General features: G+C 40.4%; 2 protein-coding genes across 10 annotated transcripts in view; one reads left to right on the forward strand and one right to left on the reverse strand.

Moving 5' to 3' along the window:
• lrp8 (low density lipoprotein receptor-related protein 8, apolipoprotein e receptor) overlaps window positions 1-21,800 on the forward strand; it is a 173,653-nt gene that overhangs the window by 82,566 nt on the left and 69,287 nt on the right. For all 8 annotated transcript variants that reach the window (XR_011311161.1, XM_069704811.1, XM_069704815.1 and 5 more), the window contains exon 4: window positions 19,601-19,729. Coding sequence is in view for 7 of the 8 variants with exons in the window: in XM_069704811.1 (XP_069560912.1) it covers window positions 19,601-19,729 (129 nt within the window). In the remaining variant the exon portion in view is untranslated. The remainder of the gene's footprint in view (window positions 1-19,600; window positions 19,730-21,800) is intronic.
• dock7 (dedicator of cytokinesis 7) overlaps window positions 1-21,800 on the reverse strand; it is a 304,975-nt gene that overhangs the window by 76,364 nt on the left and 206,811 nt on the right. The window lies entirely within an intron of this gene.

Raw genomic sequence — 21,800 nt, forward strand, 5'->3', positions numbered from 1 at the left:
GAGGAGAAACCAGTGCACAATGCAAAAAAAAAAAAACAACAAAAAAAAAAGTGTCTTTTGGACTTTTGAGTTTCGTATTGTTGTTGACCTTTTGTTTGGTATTAGTATGACTGCACGTACAAACCCCCTGTGTGGCTTACCCTTAGAAGGACTCGCTTTCCGTGTGGCTTATTAAACCCCCCCGATTCCCCGCTTTGGTATGACTTTAAAAAAGGATCATACTATAGCACGTCATACTACAGCAAAAAGTGACCAAAAGTCATTTTTGGGTCACTTTTTGGACGACGTGCTATAGTATGACTTTTATATCACATTTTGGACGACATGCTTTAGTAGGACTTTTGGGTCACTTTTTGGCCACCACGCCACGGGCACACCGATTGACGAAAACAAATTATTTTGATAACTTTTAATTCCAAACTTGTTATGAGTGCACAGACAAAATTTCAAGTCGGTCTGACAAAATCTGAAGGAGTTTGTTAAAGTACAACACGTGCGAATCGCCAAAAATGGCAACTAAATTCAAAATGGCGGACTTCCTGTTCAGTTGACGTAATGGTGCAATGTAACTTTTTTGTATGTCTAGGTGTGATACACATGTCCACCGATTTCCATGCATGTACGTAAATGTTGCCGCTGAGGCATCTGTGTAGGGGGCGCTAGCGAGCTATTTGGCCACACCCACTCACAACTCCACTAAAACATGAAATTTTTCCGCCGGGAGGGATGCATGTACCAATATTCATGATTTTTGAGTAAAAATCACAAGTTTCATGAGTTTTTGATAAAGCCGCCAAAAAGACAGTTGTTTGCGGCGAATGATAATAATCGTTTGAATAACAATAGGGCTTTCGCACCATCAGTGCTCGGGCCCTAATAATGAAAATGAAATGAAAGTACACCTAGCTCTTGTTGTCACCACCATCATATCTGCTCTTATTTAATGTGATCAGACCTTCTCTTCTATTTTACTGTCGGCTTTCTTTCACTTGTTATACTTTATCCGTTCCTCCACATCTATCCCTTCCTGTGTCTTTACAGCCTCTGAACGTCTTTCTACCACCCTGCCATCCTGTTTCAAGTCCTCTACTCCGTCCTCTCCGTCTCTTCTGTGCTGTAGGTCCTCCACTTTCTGATCTGAGTTCAATTTAAGTAATGCCTTTGATAGAATTGATTGCCCCGAGGAGAGAATCGATGGGCTGATCCCAGAGACTTCTGGTCGACTGCTGATTAACTATGGACCTCCGATGACGCCTCTGAAACCACACACACACACACACACACACACACACACACACACACACACACACACACACACACACACACACACACACACACACACACACACACACACACACACACACACACACACACACACACACAGGCCCCCATGTAGCGGTCTGTAATTACACATCTGAAAATGAATCTGGGCCTGGAAGGGATTGTGGAGAAAATGCTCAATCAGACAAGCGGTGTTCTGCACTGATCTGAAGTGCAGACATCATCGCTTGATCGTTGCAGCTGCATCAGCAGTCGTCATAGACATGCAATGAAGTCACTAAATGATTAAATAGGTTACAATAACTTATTTAAATAAACAAGCAACAACAATATATTTGAGCTGTACTCAAATAACTGAACTGGATGGTTTACTTGGGATTTTTTTTTCCACGCTTGAAACACTCAAACAAAAAGTTGGATGAATGTGACGTTTTAACCATCTTTCTTTAATTATGTAAATTGGATTAAGTTTGTTTTAAAAACAAACTTTGTTATGGTGGTAATATAAACCCTTTTTAAACATGTTTAAATTATTTTCAGGTTTTAAAATCAACTGTTTAACACACACACACACACACACGCACGCACGCACGCACGCACACACACACACACACACACACACACACACACACACACACATTCCAGTCTTTGAGCATTCGTTTCACTTTCCATGGTTTTACTCTCTTGAACAATAGCATGACAATGAATCCAATTCAAATAAACTCTTTTGTACACCGAAAAAAAGTTGTTCAGGAAATAAATATTTATTAGAATATATTAAGCACCCTCTTTTTTGTTTCACCTCCATTTTCAGGTACTCCATCCAGTAAATCTTACCTGTATTAAACATACTTATATTTAAAAAAAGAAAAAGGACTTATCATTTGACCACAGTCGGGTCATCTTTTCACATAACTTTTACATTTTCATAATGTTTCATGGTATTAGCAGCTCATATCCACAATGCATTTACCAGACATAAAAGCTCTGATTTTTCTGGTGTCTAGACATTACAAAGTCGCCATCCATTTACTCTGAGTGGCACCAGGAGGATCCTGCTGTTTAACAATCAGCGGCAATTAAAAGGACCTGCGTAGAGTCTCTGGAGTATTATTTGGAGTCCCTCTCTATGTGTGAGCACTGCACACTGCTGTGGCTCTACTGGTGCATATCTGTACTCCAGGGGATGAAAGTGAGGCCTTCTCACCATCCAAGTGTCCCTGTAGAGAGGTTATTCAACACAAGACACTCAGCTTCTCTCATTCAACCTCATGCAGCAGTTTTTTACAGTCCCTCGCCAGTCCAAGTGATGCTTGAAAACTTTGGATACAGAGCAAAAAACTGTTGAAGAGGGGCTTAAGCTTTGTATTATTTCGAGGATGTGGAGGATATTTTATATTCATAACATAAAAATCTTGTCGTTGTAAGTAATCCAATTCAAGTCTACTCAGGCACATTTCATACTCAGAGGCGTGCCGATAAAGGCTGTACTGAAAAGACTTTAAAGCCATTGTGAAACACAATGTGTGGAAATTAGACAAACACAATGAGAATTTTGATAACTTTAGAAGTCAACTCACTCCTGTTGTTGTTAATATGGAAGAAGTTATGCTTTAATTTACTCAAAGGAAAACAAGAAGCCTTTCATATAAGGGAAGGTATTTATCACAGTGACTAAACAAAAGTTGCTTCAAATTAAACTCTATTGCAGGTCCCTGAACTCAGCATGTCTGCATTAAATTGCTCTTGTAATTCTATAAGACAGTCAAATGAAATCATGACATGTTATATAGTATTACACCTTCCTGATGTCTTTCTATTTATCATCCGATTCTATCTTTTTTTTTTTACCAACCCATGGGACACCACGGCGCTTTAAAACTGCCATGATTTTAATCATTTTTGTTTGATGTCATCTGATGAAACCCACTCATCTAAAGACACAATCTGTCAAAGCAGAGCCTCTTATCACAACATGACTTCTCTACTGCTTTAAGCATCCATATTGAGTCTCTACTGACTCAGTCAAGTTCCTTTTCATATGATAATTTTAACGTTACTGATGAGAAAACTTCAGAAAGATATTGAACGCGGATAGTGAGGCACCCGGAGGATAGCTCCTACTTTTTTTTTAATCAAACAGGTATTGCAACTTCTTCCTCTGTTGATGTAGTGAAGAGGAAGGCTCTAGTCTTTGACACTCATCATTGCAGGACGTGGATAATGAGGATGCGGCTGATGTAACTCAAGATCAACAGTTTCAGAACTGGTTGCTGTTGGATGTTGTACCTGTTACTCATGTTGGTCACACTTTGCAGTGACGTTTACTTGTTATACAAGACTTGCAGCAATATTTCTACTTTTTCTAGTCAATTACTACCATTTCCTACAGGCTAACTATTGAATGGATCACTACGGGATTCAGTTTAGACATTCATGGTTCCCAGTGTGAAAATATATTCATTTAGTGACAGAAGAATCCGGATAGTTTTGGCCGCAGAAAACATAATCAGTTGCCATCCAATGTTTGACTGTCGTATTGCCCGAGGTGCCATGATGTGTGCTGTGCTGTGGAGAAGGTGGAACTTGAACTTTCATCCCTCCTTCCTGTCCCCGCTGTCACCATGTCCACCTGCTCCTGTGTATTGAGGGAGGTTTGGCCTTGTCTGCGTGCGCTGAGACAACAGGCAGGTCAGCATATTATGGCACAGAGGCCGGAGGTTGTGGTAGTTAATTATTTTGGAATATAACCGGGAAGAATCAAGTGAGTTGCATTGTCGGACGGCTTCAATTTCATGCTTGAGGCAGCGGCAGTGCCAGCCATAATTTCCCAGGTGGCCTCTATCTCGCTCTCCCTCTCTCTCTCTCTACCTGTGTCTGTCTTACTCGCTCTTTCCGCCTGGTAGAAAGTCAGTGACCCTGTCATCAAAACACACACTAACATTACGTACGCACATTTAAGACGTGTCCGAAAAAAATTCAGACGCTTGTGTATGGTTATGAAGACTAAAAGTGCATGAGTGAGCATTCTGAGGTCACTCATACACTTAAGAGACAAAAAAAAAAGTCTCATTTATCTCTGGTGTCTTGCTGCGTGTTATTTCTCTGTTGCCCTGAGCTGAATTTCACTCGCTGGCCACAACACACACACACACACACACACACACACACACACACGCACACGCACACGCACACACACACACACACACACACACACACACACGCAAGTGCAGCTGCTCAATTACACAAACAAACATACCAGCCTTTCTTAGTTCAGTCTAGGGCCGAGTATCATTCAGAAATGTTCAGGACTGGTTCCAGCACATCGACTTTGAATCTCCATCCTTAATGATACTATATTCAATACCAATTTCATAAAATCCATTTAAAAATGGGAGAAACTAAATGTACCATCACACATTTAGGTACATGCACTTTAGAGGGGGGGAGAGTGTAACACAGGTGGTCATCCGTTGCGCTAATTAACAGATGTCCTCTAAACATCTCACATGCAAGCCATAAATAGATGCTAAAATTTACAGATGCCCTCTAAACGCCTCACATGCAGCCTATCGGTAGATGCTAGCTATAGCTGGCTGCACACAGAAATGTCATAAAATTGTAGTTTGGTTAAAAAAAACAAATAACTTGTTAAGTTATTCACTTTCTTTTCATCTATTAGTTAATGTAATGTGATTTTAACAGTCTAAATGTTCAAAGGACATGGAGCAGTTTCAGTGGTCGCTGCAATCAGCAAGTGAATGTATATTAATAGGAATATGTTAACCTCTGATTTGTGGCTCAACCACAGAGAGACACTTCAAATCAAGGTGACATGCTTCGTGTGGTCAACATCAAAATCCAGATTCCGTGCCAATTCTTTGATTTAATTCAGTATCACTGAATAATACCTGTCTTTCTACTTCTCATGCGGTGAATCGCTTTACAGTTTGAATTACACGTTTATCTCTGAAGGCTGTGATAACTTTGAATCCCGCTCAACGTATTCAGCCTTTTGTACAATTATACCTTGATGAGCTTAAAGAAAATGCTCCCGTGGCATCTTTGCACACTGGGCTGACTTGTCTCATGTACTCAGTGATAACTATAGGTTTGTTAAAATCTAAAACCAAGACAATTTAAAGGAAAAATGATTTATCAAAACCTTGAAGTGGTCATTTTTGATGTAAATCCCGCAAGCTACTCAACGAAAACCTCAAAGTTTTAGTCGAACAAGGAACCACTTACAGCTACAAGTAGAGCTTTTCAAAGGTTTTTAGGAAGTTCTAATAATTGAATATTAGATTATTCCTGAAGTCAGAACTGCCTGAAGACAGTTTTGAGTTAACGGCCGCTTGTCATTCAGATATACTTTTTTTGTTTCTGTCTCTGCCCCTGTCTGATACGTTTTATTTCATATTTTTATTAAATCTACATTGACTGATATTGAGGAACATTTGGATTTTTTGTGGTTGTGTGAAGTTGAAACAGCTGTATACAGCAAACCCGCTCTCTTGTTTACACTACATGGCAATCAAACAGGGAAAACCACCCACGCAGTGACCGCCACCGTGTGATTTTATTTGTCAATTCCATTCTTCCGTTCAATTAGCGACCCTGGTTCTGACCCTGGTTACATTGATCGGTGGTCAATATGTTTTTGCTCTCGGAGGACGTCTTGTGGAGCCGGTACAACCGGATGGAATTGCTCGTGTTTCTGGTCATGATTGTAATGAGCCGGGAATAATAACAATTCTGTTTTCACCTAAAATTCCCTTCTTCATTTATTCAGATTGGGTTGAAATAGTTTTTTTTTTCCATTTAAGCTTTATTTTATTTTCATATTCCTTTTCTTCTAGGAAAATCCAAAACTCCATCACAGATGTAATATCCAGTCAGAGGACAGAACAGTGGTTGGAAAGAAAATGATTTGAATAGGTCTGAAGGCAGGCCTACAACATGACATGACAACATGACAGCCAAACAGTCAAAAAGATCTGCTCCTCTGAGTTAAGGCAGGAGGGAACTTGTAAGAAGGCATCAGATGGGCATAAGAGCAGGTGAAAACAAAATAGACCTTTAAAAAAAAATAAAAAATTAAAAAAAAAGATCTTCCCTTAACAGGAAAAAGCACTGCCGTGATTTCAGACTTCATAAATCTGCTCCAGTTGGTGTCCCATCATACACAATACCTCACTCTCAAACCTACAGTAAATGGAAGGAAGCGATTTTTAAGACCTACTTAGACCTAATTTGGACAAGTGGCATCCCACTGTGACATCACACATCGATTTGTGAACAGTCCTTTGGAAGCTTCGAGTTTGGTGTTTTGGAATATGACTTATGACTTGTGGAGAAAATGTATTGACTTTGTATTTCATGAAAAAAGTAAAAAAAAAATTTAAAGGTAGTCTATTAGAGCCAGGGAGTTTTTGGAGCCAGCCCCTAGTGGCCCTCTGGTATTGCACTTCAAAGCACTTCTGCATTTGCAGACCCGAAGATTATGTTCATTTTTAAATACAGTCTGTGGGCCCATAGCAGGACTTAAATAACGGCACAATCCAGAAATATATCACATGAATTAGAAACATAACTTCAAATAAATTAAAATTGTAAAAAGAGATTATTTCGTAAAACTCCGGTGGAGCAGCTGTTTCCATGACAAAAGCACATGTAGGCATCCTCTTAAAGCTGGTCAAACCTGTAGTAACGAGTTTTGTGAGATAAATGGCTGCAATGTAAAATGTAAATCAAGTTTAAGTGTAAAAAAAGGAAATTGCCAAAATTGGTGAAAACAGGCAACAGTATGAAGCTTACTTTTTTGCAGATGATAAATATTGTAATAAAGTATGATTCATTTAAAAAGTTTTGTATGGATGATACCGACAAAAAGAGTTGTTGTTTACAAACAGTCCCCAGAGGATTCAGTTTTCCCATTTTCCCATGACTCAAATTAATCGTGCTGGAAATAATTTTGCCAGACTACAATTGTTGTTTTTGAATCTGCTAAACTTGCTAAAGCGTATAATTTAACTGAGCCCACCTTACATTGCAATGACTTTTTGAAGTAGCATTACAGGCTTCCAGTAGTTACCTTATGATATTAAATAGAGGCCATTCGGAAGCCGTAAAGAGTCGATGCTTTCTATATATATCGGATGCCTCTACTCCTCTGCCTTTGTTCCCTGACCCAGAGTTTAAAAAGGGCCACTGAGGAAATAAGCTCAGAGTTCAGCCCCAAACATCGCAAAAGACAGGCCCGACTCCTGCTCTTCCTCTCCTTTCTTTCGTCTCCTTCCCTTTCCTGCAATTTCTCATTAGTTGAGATGTGACACTCGCCATTGGCGGTATTTTTAATGCCCATTGTGTCGTCTGCTAAACAGCCATTTAGAGGGCTCCGTTGGAAGAAAGTGGCAATTTCCTATGAGAGTGTCACGCTGTATTTCTTCCCCCCATGGCACTGACAGACACACAGTCTAGATTGTGCTAATGGTTCCACATTTAACAAGCCTGTTCTCTCTCCTTCGCACAGTCTAGAGAGTGAGAAAGATGCAGAGAGAGAACAAGAGGGAGAGGGCATCATCTCCAGTTTGACTTCTTAGCAGCATCTACTTCAGACCCGTCAAACTAATTGCGTCAGCTGAGAGACACATGAGGAATCTCAGTCTGTCGTCTGTCTTCATTGACGTTTATATTTGTGCAAAAAAAACACTGTGAAGAGGAAGTAACAAATTTCCAGAGAATTGAGGGGGAGAATTGAGAAAACTGAAAGGAACAGATGTTTTTCTTCTAAAATACTTTCTTCTTGTGGCACCTGCTTCTGTTTTATGTATTTTTAAACAAAAGTTGCATGTCATGCAGCTGCTCACTCCCTCCAAACAGCCCAGAAAAATATACAGAGCTGTGTTGCCATGGACGCATTTAGCTGCATTGTCGCAGGTTCACATCCAGACAGGGGCCCCCGTTAGCTGTTTATCCCCATAGTTGCTTTTCAAAACTTAACTTGGGGCTCTTGGCTCTCACAGGTTCACAGTTGTTTCTCTGATGTTACTCCACTGCTGGCTTTTGATTTCCTCCTTACTTGTTTTGTTGCCCTTCTGCTGCTTTCTCCTTTCACTCTCTCCCTCTTTCTCTCTCCCATCATTTTTTTTCTCCTTTCCCTTGACTTTTATCTTTTAACTCTTCAACATGCTCCCCCCTCTCTCCCTAAATCAGGGTTGCAATAATTGGAGATCAGTGTTCCAAAGAAAGCCACTAATCAACACTAACCTTCATTTAAAATGTAATCTGATATTAACCACATACGCCCTTTCCTTAAATTGGATTTCACATCTGAAGGACGAGGGCGGCAAAACGTTCCAGGCTAGTTTCAGCAGACCGGCCTCGGCCTTCACGTCCACACTCACCCTCATTTAAATTCAGCGCCAACGGGGGCCGACCAACTTGACAAAACTTAAAAGAGTCAAAAAGTAAACACAAATGTGTGAAAATGAATTTTGTTATAACATCTGTTGTCGTGGGAGTCATCTGTGAATATTTAGGTCTGTATTTTAACGATTTAAGCGCACGGCCTAATCCACTGTTGCCAGTTTAACAGTGGATCATCTGAGCACAAAGTAAGGTGCGTAGTTTAAAGAGGTTGCGCTAAGTCTCTTAAGTAATCATAAGTGTGTTTAGGACACATAGTGGAACAAAAAAACAATGAGAATGCCATCTACAATTCTGTTTCAAGGTAGTTGCACTTGCACATGGGTGGATTGCTATTATGACAGCAGATTTGCCAAGTAGTAGAAAAGAACATTTTTCAGCAGAGTAAACAGACCTTGTAAACAGATTGATGTTCACAAAAATAATCCTTTGCATTTAAATGTTTATATTTTGCATGTTTGTGCACAGATCCACATCCCCGTGTGTGTAACAAGCACAGTGAATGCTCTTTGTGCGCCTGCGTATGTAGGTGTATGTCACTGTCTTAATAATGATAACAATAAATAACAGTAGAATACTGCGCCATTGACTTAAAACAAGGCTTTTGTTGGTGCTATTAACACAACACAAGTGCTGGATGGGAAAATTACAACTGCATCACCTTCAAACTAGTAAAGACACTCGCATTGCACTTTATGCTGCTTGGTGCCAAGTCTGAGATAGAGCCCTTGAAGTCTGTTTTAATAGTTGTTCGTTAGCAACTGTGCTGCCATCCAACATTAATACAAAATATTTCTACAGAGCTTAATTGCATATGAGTAACATTTTGATGATGGTAGCTTTAAGGTATCGATCTAAACAAAAGTGTGACTAAAAGTATTACCCAGAAGTAACTGTAAATGTGTCAACAAATCAGGGACCAAACGAATGGGACAAGTTAGGGTCAAAACTATAACCTGATTAAGAAGTTGGCGTTTTTTTTTTTTTTAACCACACCTTATTGTCTTTCCTTTGTCGTTTTTACAACGTTGCATTTCCCATTGCTCTGAAATATCATGCTCCAGTTCTCAGTGTGCAATATGTGGTTATGCAAAATACACACACTGATGCATTCACGCATACATTATGTACTCATTCTTACAAACAACCAAACAGGCACTCAGGCATGCATACACAATTATACGTAACCATACAGTAAATACACGAGACGCGCATTTTAACTCGTGCATGCTCAGTAATTGTAACTACTGTACATGCACCCCACACACAAACACTCATACCCACTGACACACTTGTTCTGTTTCCAAAATAACTCGGGTGAAGTAATCGTGCCTGAAGTGAGTGAACGCTGGATGAATTATCCTTTTCCTTTGTGAGTGATGTGTTGCTTCACTGGCTGATTCACCACAATGACCGAAAGGAACTGCGAGTGAACCTGAAGTTAGATTTACAAGTCATTTAGATCTATCAGCTTGTTTTATTCCTAATTTGACAGCTCACACAAAGCCGCAGGGGCAAATTTGGTCATTTTTAGGCTCAAGCAGAAAAATCTGCCTTTCTGTGTGCAGGACAATATATATATATATATTTTTCATTTTTTGTATTAAACTTATCAAAGGGTACGTACCACGGACATATCTCTGCACAAGTTTATCAAGACTGCAACAAATTTGTATTTTGATCGTCGATGAATCTGCACGTGATTGATTATTTAGTGTAAGAAATGCCAGTGAAAAAATGCCCATCAGAAATTTCCAGAGCTCAAGATGACGTCTTCAAACTGCTTGTTTTGATCAACCAAAAGTGTAAAACCCAGAGACACTAGGTTTACGATAATATGACACAAAAATGCAAAAACTCCATTTGAGATGCTGTAACTGAAGAATATTTGGCATTTTTTCACTGTTTGCTTGAAAAATGACTTTACCATTTATCAGATATTAAAATCTTTGACACTTATCTTCCCGCCAATTGAGTAATTGACAAATGGTTTCAACTCTTAATATATGTATAAAAATATCACTGCTTAACAACTTAGAGCATATACTTTTTTTTTTTTTAAACTCTACTCTTTCTTCTTTTGTCACATGACCAGATGTAAAAGCACCTGTGGTGAGGAAATGTGAAATACTCAGATGGTACCAGAATTAAAAAAAATGCCCCTCGGAGAACCCCTCACACATTCCTAATGAACACACACTCATTTACACACACAGCATTAAAGGCCTAACTTATTTAAACGCGCCTTTTAAAGATAGGACCGATTGGAAGGAGGTTAATGAGTCACCGTGACGATATGACCCACTTCAACCGATCAAACCATTAGACCTAAAAAGTCCTCAGAAGCTGAATAATTGGCTGATCTATAGGATACATCTCTGGTCGTGTATGAATCATTGATTCTCTATGAGCTCCTCCTGTCCTTGGTCTGCCTCCCTCTTCTCCTTTTATAAAGGTTACAGTATTTCATTCATGCTCCAGTGCATGCAGAGCAATTTCTGAAAGAGATCAACTTATCTGAATGAAATTGCATACTCTAAAATTAAAACAATGTATTCACCGTGGACCATTTCTCCAAATTTCTGCCACATTAAGATTTCGATCCAGCCGACATCTCTAAATAGATAACAGCATAACCTTTGGGAGATTTGTTGCATGGGATTTCATGTTTCTGAGCGTGTATGCAAGTGCATGTATTTGTTTGTGTCTTGTGCTGTTCAGTTTAAAAAAGTAATGTCAGATCTGGAGGATTTATATCAGTCTGTGCATTTGGCCCTCCTGTCACAACAAACCTCAATTTGATCAGATTCCAACACAATGCCTCACTCTGTCTTTCCAATGTTTTCCTCTAATTGCCTCAGTCCCATATTGATATTCTTCATTCTATGACCAATATCTGACCTCACACCCCCACCCCCCCCCACCCCTGTTTGGCACTGCATTATTTAATATTTTTTACCCATCATTGTCTTTTTTTCTTCCCTGTTTTATTTCCTGGCAATTAGACTACCTATAAAGTCATGAGATTGAGACATGATAATATTGGTAGAGTGGCATACAGTGTGTCTGATTGTCTAAAATTTTATTTGGCCTTTTACATAAAAGGACTGAGCCAGAAAGGCCCAGTACATAACTTTATATTGATTCAAGAGATTCCTTGGCCCTGTTTTTACTGCACAAAGTAGCCAAGCGATAAAAGTTTACTGTTCTCAAGCAGGCACTCAACAATTTATGGAGCAACCTCATGGCTGAAAACTGAAGTTTAATTATCCTATTTCACAGACGATCAGCTGTTATGGATCCCCTGTTAGTCAGACCTAGTTGATGATCTGTCAAACACGTGAGAAGTATGTTTATTTACTCTCTTTTTACATACATTTTCCAGTACTCATGTTGTTCATGTTGTGTCCTTCAAGATTTGTAGGAATCCTCACATGTTGATTGTAAATGAAGAAACAATAAATTAAGTCAACTTTATTTGTATAGCACATTTAAAACACATCAAAGGTTGACCAAAGTGCTGCACATAGACAAATAGTCATGCGTTCAAACAGACTTGATCAATAAAAACAAGTAACATCAAAATCAAGATTTAGGCTAATACAAATCACACAAAAATATTTACTAGAGGTTAAAGTGGAAAGGGAAGTGACAATAAATAGGTTTTTAAACGGCTTTTGAACATTGTTGAAGTGGTTGACAGCTTACTATGAAGAGGAAGGTTGTTCCAGAGCTTAAGAACTGCAACAGAGAAGGCACGGGTCATCATTTTTGATCTGGGAACAACTAATAATTGTTGGTCGAGAGACCTGAGTGAGCGAGGTGGGATATAGGGCTGCAGCGGGTCGGACAGATAGGCAGGGGCGGCTCCATTTAAACATTTGTAAACAAACATTACGATTTTAAAATCAATTCTATACTGGACTGGTAGCCGATGAGGAGATTTTAGGATTGGTGAAATGTGCTCACTCTTGTCAGAAGCCTCGCTGCAGCGTTCTGCACCAACTGAAGTCGAGATAAAAGATTCCGTCCAATTCCAGCACACAGAGAATTGCAATAGTCCAACCTGGAGGAGATAAATGCATGAATAACTTTCTCCAGGTCTTTTGAGGAGAGAAAGGGCTTGACCTTGGCTAAAGCTCTTCGCTGAAAGAAACTGGCTTTGTCAACAGATTTAATCTGGAGATCTAATTTAAAAGAGGAGTCCAAAATCACACCCAGATTCTTTACATGAAATTTACAGTGGGTTGCCATGGGGCTGGGACAGAATGAAGGACTGGCAGGTGTCACAGCTGAAAGGCGAGAGGGATTGAGCAGCAAGATCTCTGTTTTACCTTCATTGAGGCATAGAACATTTTGACATCAGCCAGGCAGCTCATTACTGAATTTATAGAGGCAATTTCATCAAAACCTTTTTAAAGACACCCGAGGGGATGATGTCAGCGTGGCACAATGTAGCTTTTAATTGATCCACAATTTTAGTTAGAGCTGTGAGGGAAACAGGCTCAAAGTGGTCCAACACAGCAGAGGAAGTGTGAGAATTAGTTGGTTCAATGTAATGGGATGTAACACCTGACCTAAGTTTTGAGATTTTATCCTAGAAGAATCCTGTGGCAGTGATTTGCAATAAAGTCAGAGAAGTAGCTGTTTCTAGCTGACTTAACTGCATTCTGATAGTTTGTGAGGCATTTCTTTAAGATTTCAAAGGACACATGGAGTCTGTCTTTCTTCCATTTTCTCTCAGCCCTCCTGCTTCATATAACCAGGGCTGAAGTTTCAGCTCGGGGCAGTATGACCTCATGGGGGCGACACTATCCAGAATTTCACAGTAGTTGGCGTTAAAAGTTGTTAAAATATCCTCCGGAGAAAGGTGAGGTTGGGGAGTCTGATTAAAAGAAAACAGTGCAGTGTCTCTAAAAGCATTTAAAAACTCTTGTGCGGTGTTAGAGGTGATAAGACGAGAGCAGCGAACAGGGGCAGGAGAGGGAGTGTCTGAGCCAGCGGGAACAGTTTCAAAGATAACAGGCTTGTGATCAGAGAACGTTGCTTCACAAATTTCACTGATGCTCACAGAAATACCAGAAGATAAAACAAGGTCCAATGTAGGACCATATTTATGAGACTAGCTGCTCGAAATTAAAATACATTAAAATTACCGAAAATTTAAATATGATCATATTTGGGGAAAATTTCGGCTAAAGATTTAGAAAACTCCTGGATAAAAACACCATTAGGTTTAGGAGGCCGATAGACCAGTGCGCATAAAATTCCGGTGGACTGTCAAAGCTCAAAGAGTTGAAGCTCAAAGATGGAAAATGGATGGGTGGAAAAAATATGGCATTTGGCACATGTTACACGCTAATATAAAAGTGCGTATAGATTTTTATAAAGAATTTTGTGAAGACAATATAAATGCCTTGCATATGGCACACTTTTTTGCTTTGGACTACTTGCGAAGCCAATTGATATTCTCAGCATCGCCGAGTATTTGGCCATACATAACAGCCCACCGATCTAATGAGACGTGTTTCTTAGGTGTTTGCATAAAAAGACGTTAAAGCCGGGGACCTCATCAATCAGTGCTGTGCTGTCTAAAGTATGCAGGAATTCAGTGCACATTTAAGCATTTTAAATTCATGCAACTATAATGCCAGCACAGGGAAACTCATCCATAAGCTTCCATTCATCCCCATTCATCATGTGCCACATTATCACATCCCCTCCCATGTTCTGTTGTTTTGACTCTCTGTGTCACTGTGATAGACAGTTAACTTTAAGAAGACTTACATTCGCTGGCCTTATACACTCACCTCATAATAAATAAATTATCTTTACATTAGGCTGCAGGGCTTGGAGCCTTCTGAATAAATCACCTGGGAGGCGAGCTGTGATGCTATAGGCAGGCGGCTGGATAGTGAACATGGTGCCGTGCAACAATGCTCCAATCCCTCCCTCCTTGTGAAGAGAAATTAAGAAGGTAGTTAATCAAAAGTTCATTAGCATACAGCGCCTTGCTCAGTCCACCCCTATAGCCTCCTCATAATAGACACTTAGGGAGGCCATGTGAGGGGAATAACAAGTCCGTACCGCCTCTGATTGCGGACTTGTTTGAATTAAAAGACTGCATTGTAACCGATGTGCCAAATGAGTTTTCTGACCCGAGGAAAAGCAAAATCAGTTTAGAACCCAATGAACAATTTTCACAACACCAACAACAACAATGTAAAATAAGTACTTGTTCGGAAGAATTGTTTTTCCTCAAAATGTGTGCAGACTAAGACATACAGATGTGTTTCCTACAAACTGGATGTAGACAGTAATCTGTCTGTATTAATTTATAAATATTTTTTTTAAACTCTACTTAAATGCCCATAGAATAAACTTAATGTTACTCAATGTCTGCACAAGTGCACAAGCATGCTCTGCATCAACAAACAGACCAAGTTTGATATGGGTATATTGGTGTTATCATTTTTCTCAACAGTATATTTCCTGGAGTCTGTGCAAAGTCAGCTCGTGCCAGTTCACTTTCACTCTGCAACACAAGTTTCTGCTCATGTAATTTGCACGAAAACATTGAGGTCACTCAAATCATTTTAATGTACATCTTTGTAACATCTCTTGAATATCTTCAGATTCTGTATAAGTAATAAGACAATGCTGTTAGTGGGCCTTTTGGGTATTCAGTACAAACATCAGGCCATCATTAAGGTGTTAAAGCATTCAGCAGGCAGAGTTTTTCCCATAGTCGGATACCTCAAAGAACCGAGGTTACCTCTGTAACCTAAAGTTTTTCATGTTTTTATGAAAATTTTGTGCACTTACCATCATTCATTTTTTTAACAGCTGTGTCATACTGCGAAAAAAAAAATCCTTACATTCAGACAGGAAAATATTTAGCTCAACAACTGTAGAATAAATACAAAAGAGGTTACAGTGAGAATAAAAGGGCACAGGGCTGAATATGTTCACAAATATATGCCTGTTTATGTCATAAAAATGGGAGTTAAGGGAAAGCATCTGACCTGGTCGTCTGCCCAATTGCGCCTGTTTGTTTGCTTTAAGTCGATGCATCCTGGATGTATTCGCTGACCGGACACTCTCGCTTTGACCCCGTTTCACACTCATTCGATAATGCATACGCCCACCTGGGAGCCGCTGTGTTGAACCACCATCTCGCCGCTCGGCACCAAGCAGCTCCACTGGAGCATGGCTCCTATCAGCTCCTGAGCTGTTATTTGCTGTAAGCCTTGGCAGTAAGCAAGCTAGCTGGCTGCTGACAGCCCAGTGTTGGTGTCTGTACCCAGGAGATTCTTGAAATATTCATTCAGGACAAAGTCCCGTTGTTGTCAAACGGCTCTGGCTGGCAAAGCTCCAAGAGGAGAATTTCTGGCCGAGAGTAGTTTTTTTGTGGACGTCAAACGTTGTGTCTCTCTGTATTTGTGTTCGCCATAGACATCTGCGTACAAATTGCAATGTGTGCAACTTTTACATACTTTTCTGAGTAAGGTGAGAGGCGGTCAGATATTGGACTTGGCTTGTAATATGATAGTGTGCAATATCTCTGTTTGCAGTCACGGGTGTGCCCCCACTTTCCTGTCAATAAGTCTGTCAATGCCCCTCGGAGCCTGAACTGCTGCTGTGTACACGTCAGCATTTAGTGAGAGGGGAACAAAGAGAGAGGGCGGATTTGTGCTTAGCCCCAACTTTTAAAAGTCCGGGAAAAGTACCTTAATTACAACTTTATTATGAACTTCATCAGTTGAACTTGCAAAGTCAAACAACATGCTCGATATAGATAGATATTACACTTGTGTTCAGATGTGCTTTTTCACTTTGTTTATTCGCTCTCGAAGTGCAGACGTACAAGTTCGACTCCCTTTACACTTGGCATCGTTTTTGTGCTTGTTTGTTTGCTCTCGTCTGTGCAGACATGGCGGCTGTTGCTGATCATGCTAATTGCTCCATGTACTACCACTTCTATTCATTCCAAACAAACGGCTCTCGCTTCTGCAGGCAGTGTAAAATGCATTTCTTCGTTTGCGCAACCCAATTTTCTCTAGGAACAGCCCGCAGGACAACTGAGGCAGCAAATAGAAAACTCCTTTTTATAGACGGCGTAGAACCGCTATTGTACCTTATCAAAGGCTAATAGAGAGCGGCTGAACGGTCTTTTTAAATGGTTGCAGATTATTACTTTACATACAATAGGAGGAAATTTGAAATTGTCCTTTTTATTTAGTGGGGATTATGACTCTTGGGATGAAAATCATCTAATTTATTGGGTCATAATCAATGTCAGTGGAGCTCTCTGTTGTTCCTGTTCATCTGTATTCAGTCTCTTGATTGGCAGCTTATCCATGCCTCTGCCTCTGTGACCCCCAGGACCTGAAATAGTCAGTCAGACAAATTACATCCTTTTAACCCAGCTGTCAGTCACACACTTAGTGGACTGAACCCCTTTGGGGGTATTTATGTGAGAGAGGTTTGGATGAAACTGAGGATCCAGCCCTCGGACTGTGCTGGACTACACAAACACACACACACACACACACACACACACACACACACACACACACACACACACACACACACACACACACACACACACACACACACACACACACACACACACACACACACACACACACACACACACACACACACACACACACACACTAAGAATAGGTAGATAATGTGAAGGATGAGACCACCATTATATAGACGGTACAGTATCTCCAAGAGACACATTTAAATTGATTGAACAGTAAGCCAGGTGTGAGACAATCCACACATTAACACATCTGCACAAAAACCCCACTGGTGTTCATATTCACACTGACCAGAGGAGCTGCATTTTGTGCGTCAAAGACACACACACACACACACACACACACACACACACACACACACACACACACACACACACACACACACACACACACACACACACACACACACACACACACACACACACACACACACACTCTCTCACACACACACACACACACACACACACACACACACACACACACACACACACACACACACACACACACACACACACACACACACACACACACACACACACTCTCTCTCACATGGACACACACTTATTGTACACAGTCCATTCAGTCCCCTTGGCAGTAATAACCAGACAGTGCTGATATGGTGCTCGCCCTACGCTCTCTTAAAGGGGATTTGCGGGAGGCTTTTATTCTTTAAAGGCCGGGGGAAACCTCATTTAAGGGAGACACATTGAAACGATGCTCACAGGAGCCAGATATTCAGCTGGAGGAAGAAAGCCCGGAGGGAGGGAAGTAGTGGTCATCCAAAAGATCAACACCAGCAAATGACAGCAGAATAGAGGAATCCAAACCCCTGAATCTTAGTCCAGACCCACAGAACACTGTATTGCGAGCAGCCAGTTATTCAGTAGTGTTGAACCTGGCAACCAAACCGGCGCAGTTGGAGAAAATCCTGGCAATCACCAGCGGCGCGGCTGAAACTCCCAGCCTCCCTCCACGAGGGGCAGCATTTGAATGTTCTACAGTACTGTTAAAAATCAAAATGAGAAGAAAGAAATACGACATCAATAAAATTAGAGATGGGGATGGGTGAATCTCTCAGGCGCTATTGATCTGTGACTGCAGCACACACACACACACACACACACACACACACACACACACACACACACACACACACACACACACACACACACACACACACACACACACACACACACACACACACACACACACACACACACACACACACACACACACAAACAAACAGAGGGTGGTTGCCAGGAAGCACACTGGTGGTCAAAAATATAAAATTGATGGAGTTGAGTTTGACATAGTGTAATGTAATCTGGGGATAGAGTCTCTATGGTGTGTGTGTGTGTGTGTGTGTGTGTGTGTGTGTGTGTGTGTGTGTGTGTGTGTGTGTGTGTGTGTGTGTGTGTGTGTGTGTGTGTGTGTGTGTGTGTGTGTGTGTGTGAGACATTGAACAGAGGTGGTGGAGGGGGAGCAGGGCAGGGTGAGGGATTGTGGTTGTTTGCAGAGAGGAGGGACAGGGATTTGCTGTGGGGACTACGTAACTTGATGTATTAGAATGCTGTATTTTTTCTCCCTGCACCAATCCCAGTGGTCACACATGGAGGAACAATGGCCTTCTCCATTGTAATGGGCTTTCACCGAGAGGGACCGCTTTCTCACTTGCACACAGTGTGTATGGGAGTGTGTTTGACAATCTGTAACATGCACTTTCCCCACTTCATTCACTTTCACTGGTTTTCACTTAGAAACATAATTTTGATCACCTATGATATCACGTATATCACTTATATTTACATGTATATATATATATATATATATATATATATATATATAGGTGTATATACTGTATATACCTGCACAATTAAACATCATTGGACTTAATGCAAAGCCACAAAACCTTTGATACCTTTTTAATTCACTTTTAGAAAGGTGAATAATCTTTACAAGTATTTAGGAAAATGCATATAACATACATATATATATATATTCAATTTACACACACTATGGTGCTTGTCTTTTTAGTTTTATCCTGTGTGTTTATTCTGTGTACATGTGAGTATTTTCCTGACTCTGTGTCTTTTCCTGACTGCTCCTGCTTCTTTATTCCTCTGTTGCTGTGTGTCTAGTTTAATTGCAGGTCTTTGAGTGGGGATCGATTTGAGCAACAAAATAACCAAGTTATCAAACTGTTTCATTGACTGGCTGTCCCTTCTCTCTCTATCTCTTGCCTCCTCCCTATTTCTTGCCCCATTTTACTTTCCCTGTCTTCATCCCCCCTCCGTGCTCTCTCTCCCTCGCTGTCTTTCACCCCCGCCCTCTCACAACAGGCCGACAGACCTGTCCGCCGGAGAAGTTTGATTGTGGAGGGGCTGCCAGCAAATGTGTTTCGTTGTCATGGCGATGCGACGGCGAGAGAGACTGCGAGAACGGGGCGGATGAGGAGCAGTGCGCTGCAGGTAAGTTTGTGGTGGGTGATGGAAATGTTAAATGGGAGGGGCAATGAAAGGACTGATTACTGTTTTTGTTGTGCGCTTCATCAGCTGCTGTTTGTTTAGTGCATGCTCGCTCTTTGTTTAATCCAGAAAACAAATAATCTGATCTGCCGAGCTTGCGTTTTATTACCTGCACAATTAAACATCATTGGACTTAAAATGCAAAGCCACAAAACCTTTGATACCTTTTTAATTCACTTTTAGAAAGGTGAATAATCTTTACAAGTATTTAGGAAAATGCATGTAACACTGATTTACTTGCACTGTGAAGCACTTGTCTTTTTCAAACTGGGTGAAGGTTTTAAAGGAGACAGAACTGACAGAAATGAACAGAAATAACATTAACAGAAAAAAGATGGGAAAATGTGAAGTCAGAAGTGACAAGCAGAAAGAAGAAACAGAGAAAACATACCTTGAAAATTGTATATGTGATATTATCTCTATAAATGTGTTAATGTGGCACATCTTTTTTCCCTTAACTCTGTGTTAGATGTGTTTTCACAGACCCTGGGGTGCTGATTGAAAAAAGTGTCAAAACAGGGGAAATGAGGGTTTCACTTGATATCAGCTATGCCAAGTAAGCCGAATCAGTTGGGTTCACTTTGCAGTGTGTCAGCTGGGTCATCACAAATTTTAAGATTGTATTAAAATCTGGTCCAAAGTGCAGCCAGGAAGTGTTTTACTCAGTGACAAGCTGCCAAAAAGTAAAATTGTACATGTCTTCATTTATTCATAGGCTATATATTTTCCTCCCCACAATCTTGTCCTTGTTCTGGGTGGTAGCTCTTTTAGCTGGAAGACTCAGGGAGTCTTTTATGGAAGGGAAACCGAGTTATGTACTGTATCTTATAAGTTTCAAGGTGTCTCCTCTGCACCAATTTTCCTCTGTGTTTACATTGATGCACTCACATTTTAAAATACACTCACACCAAGCAAATACAGTCTTGTGTTTATGAATGAAACAGAGTGGTGTACATTATGCACAGTGTGCAGAGGGTGGAGCATTTTTGGTTTGACGTGGTGCACAAACAAGTTGCAGTTATGAATAATATTATGTAAATCATCGGTTAGGGGTCTGTTAGGGGCTGGAGAATTGTAGCCAATCGTATTTGCTCCTGTCATCCACTTTGAATTCATGATGCGCCTTCACAGAAATGGAGCCCATAGTCTCACCGAGAGGGACCGCAAATTCTGTGGTAACGGAGCATCAAGGAGCATCACTTTAATCTTCTAATGCTCACAGAAAAAGGCTTTTAAAAAGCCTTTATGAAAAGTAATAGAACAGTGTTTTCAGCAAACTGCAGACACACTCACATTTTTGTGTTGTTATACATACGCTCTTGTCACATTTCCTAGCCTATCCACACAGCTCGTATCAAAACTGTAAAAGGTAAATGGATTTTCATCAGCATAAACATCTGGCCCACAGCGTTATTGATTTTAAACCTGAAACAAACACACGCAGCACTTTTCAAAGAATATAGATTGGATTTAAGGTTTGCCCTTTACGTAACCTGTGTTCTGAAATTTGCGTAAAAAAATCTGTATGTGGGTGTTTGTGCGACCAAAAATGGCTGACAGTGATTACATTTTAGTAGAGCAAAGGTAAAGACGTTTTGGTCAGTTGTCGGTACTTCAAAGGGGGAAGCGAATGCAGCAATAGTTTTGTAAAGATCGAACAACTAGTTTATACATGTGATTTGTTTTGTATTGTTTCCATAATGTTGCCAGTATCCCTCAGGCACTGTGACATTCATACTTTCTCATGCCGACAGTGAAGCAGCAAGACGTGCACATGCACATAATGAAGGACCCGCAAGCCACTGTAAGATTACTGCTGCTTTAACTCAATGGTTTTAATGAACTTTATTGATTGCAGAGGCAATTAATAGAAATGTTAACTCATTCTGAGGTGTGCAGTCTCCTCATTTTGAAGATCCTAAAGGCTGCACAGTAATCCAATAGCAAACACCTACAAAAAAACAATGCAAAATAAGTATTTAAATGCTATTATTCAGTTATTTTGCTGTACTGT

The sequence above is a fragment of the Brachyistius frenatus genome, unplaced genomic scaffold (assembly GCF_029030835.1).
Source record: "Brachyistius frenatus isolate BFR_SWC_R1_liver_20210118 unplaced genomic scaffold, ASM2903083v1 Contig_52, whole genome shotgun sequence".
Lineage (NCBI taxonomy): Eukaryota > Metazoa > Chordata > Actinopteri > Embiotocidae > Brachyistius > Brachyistius frenatus.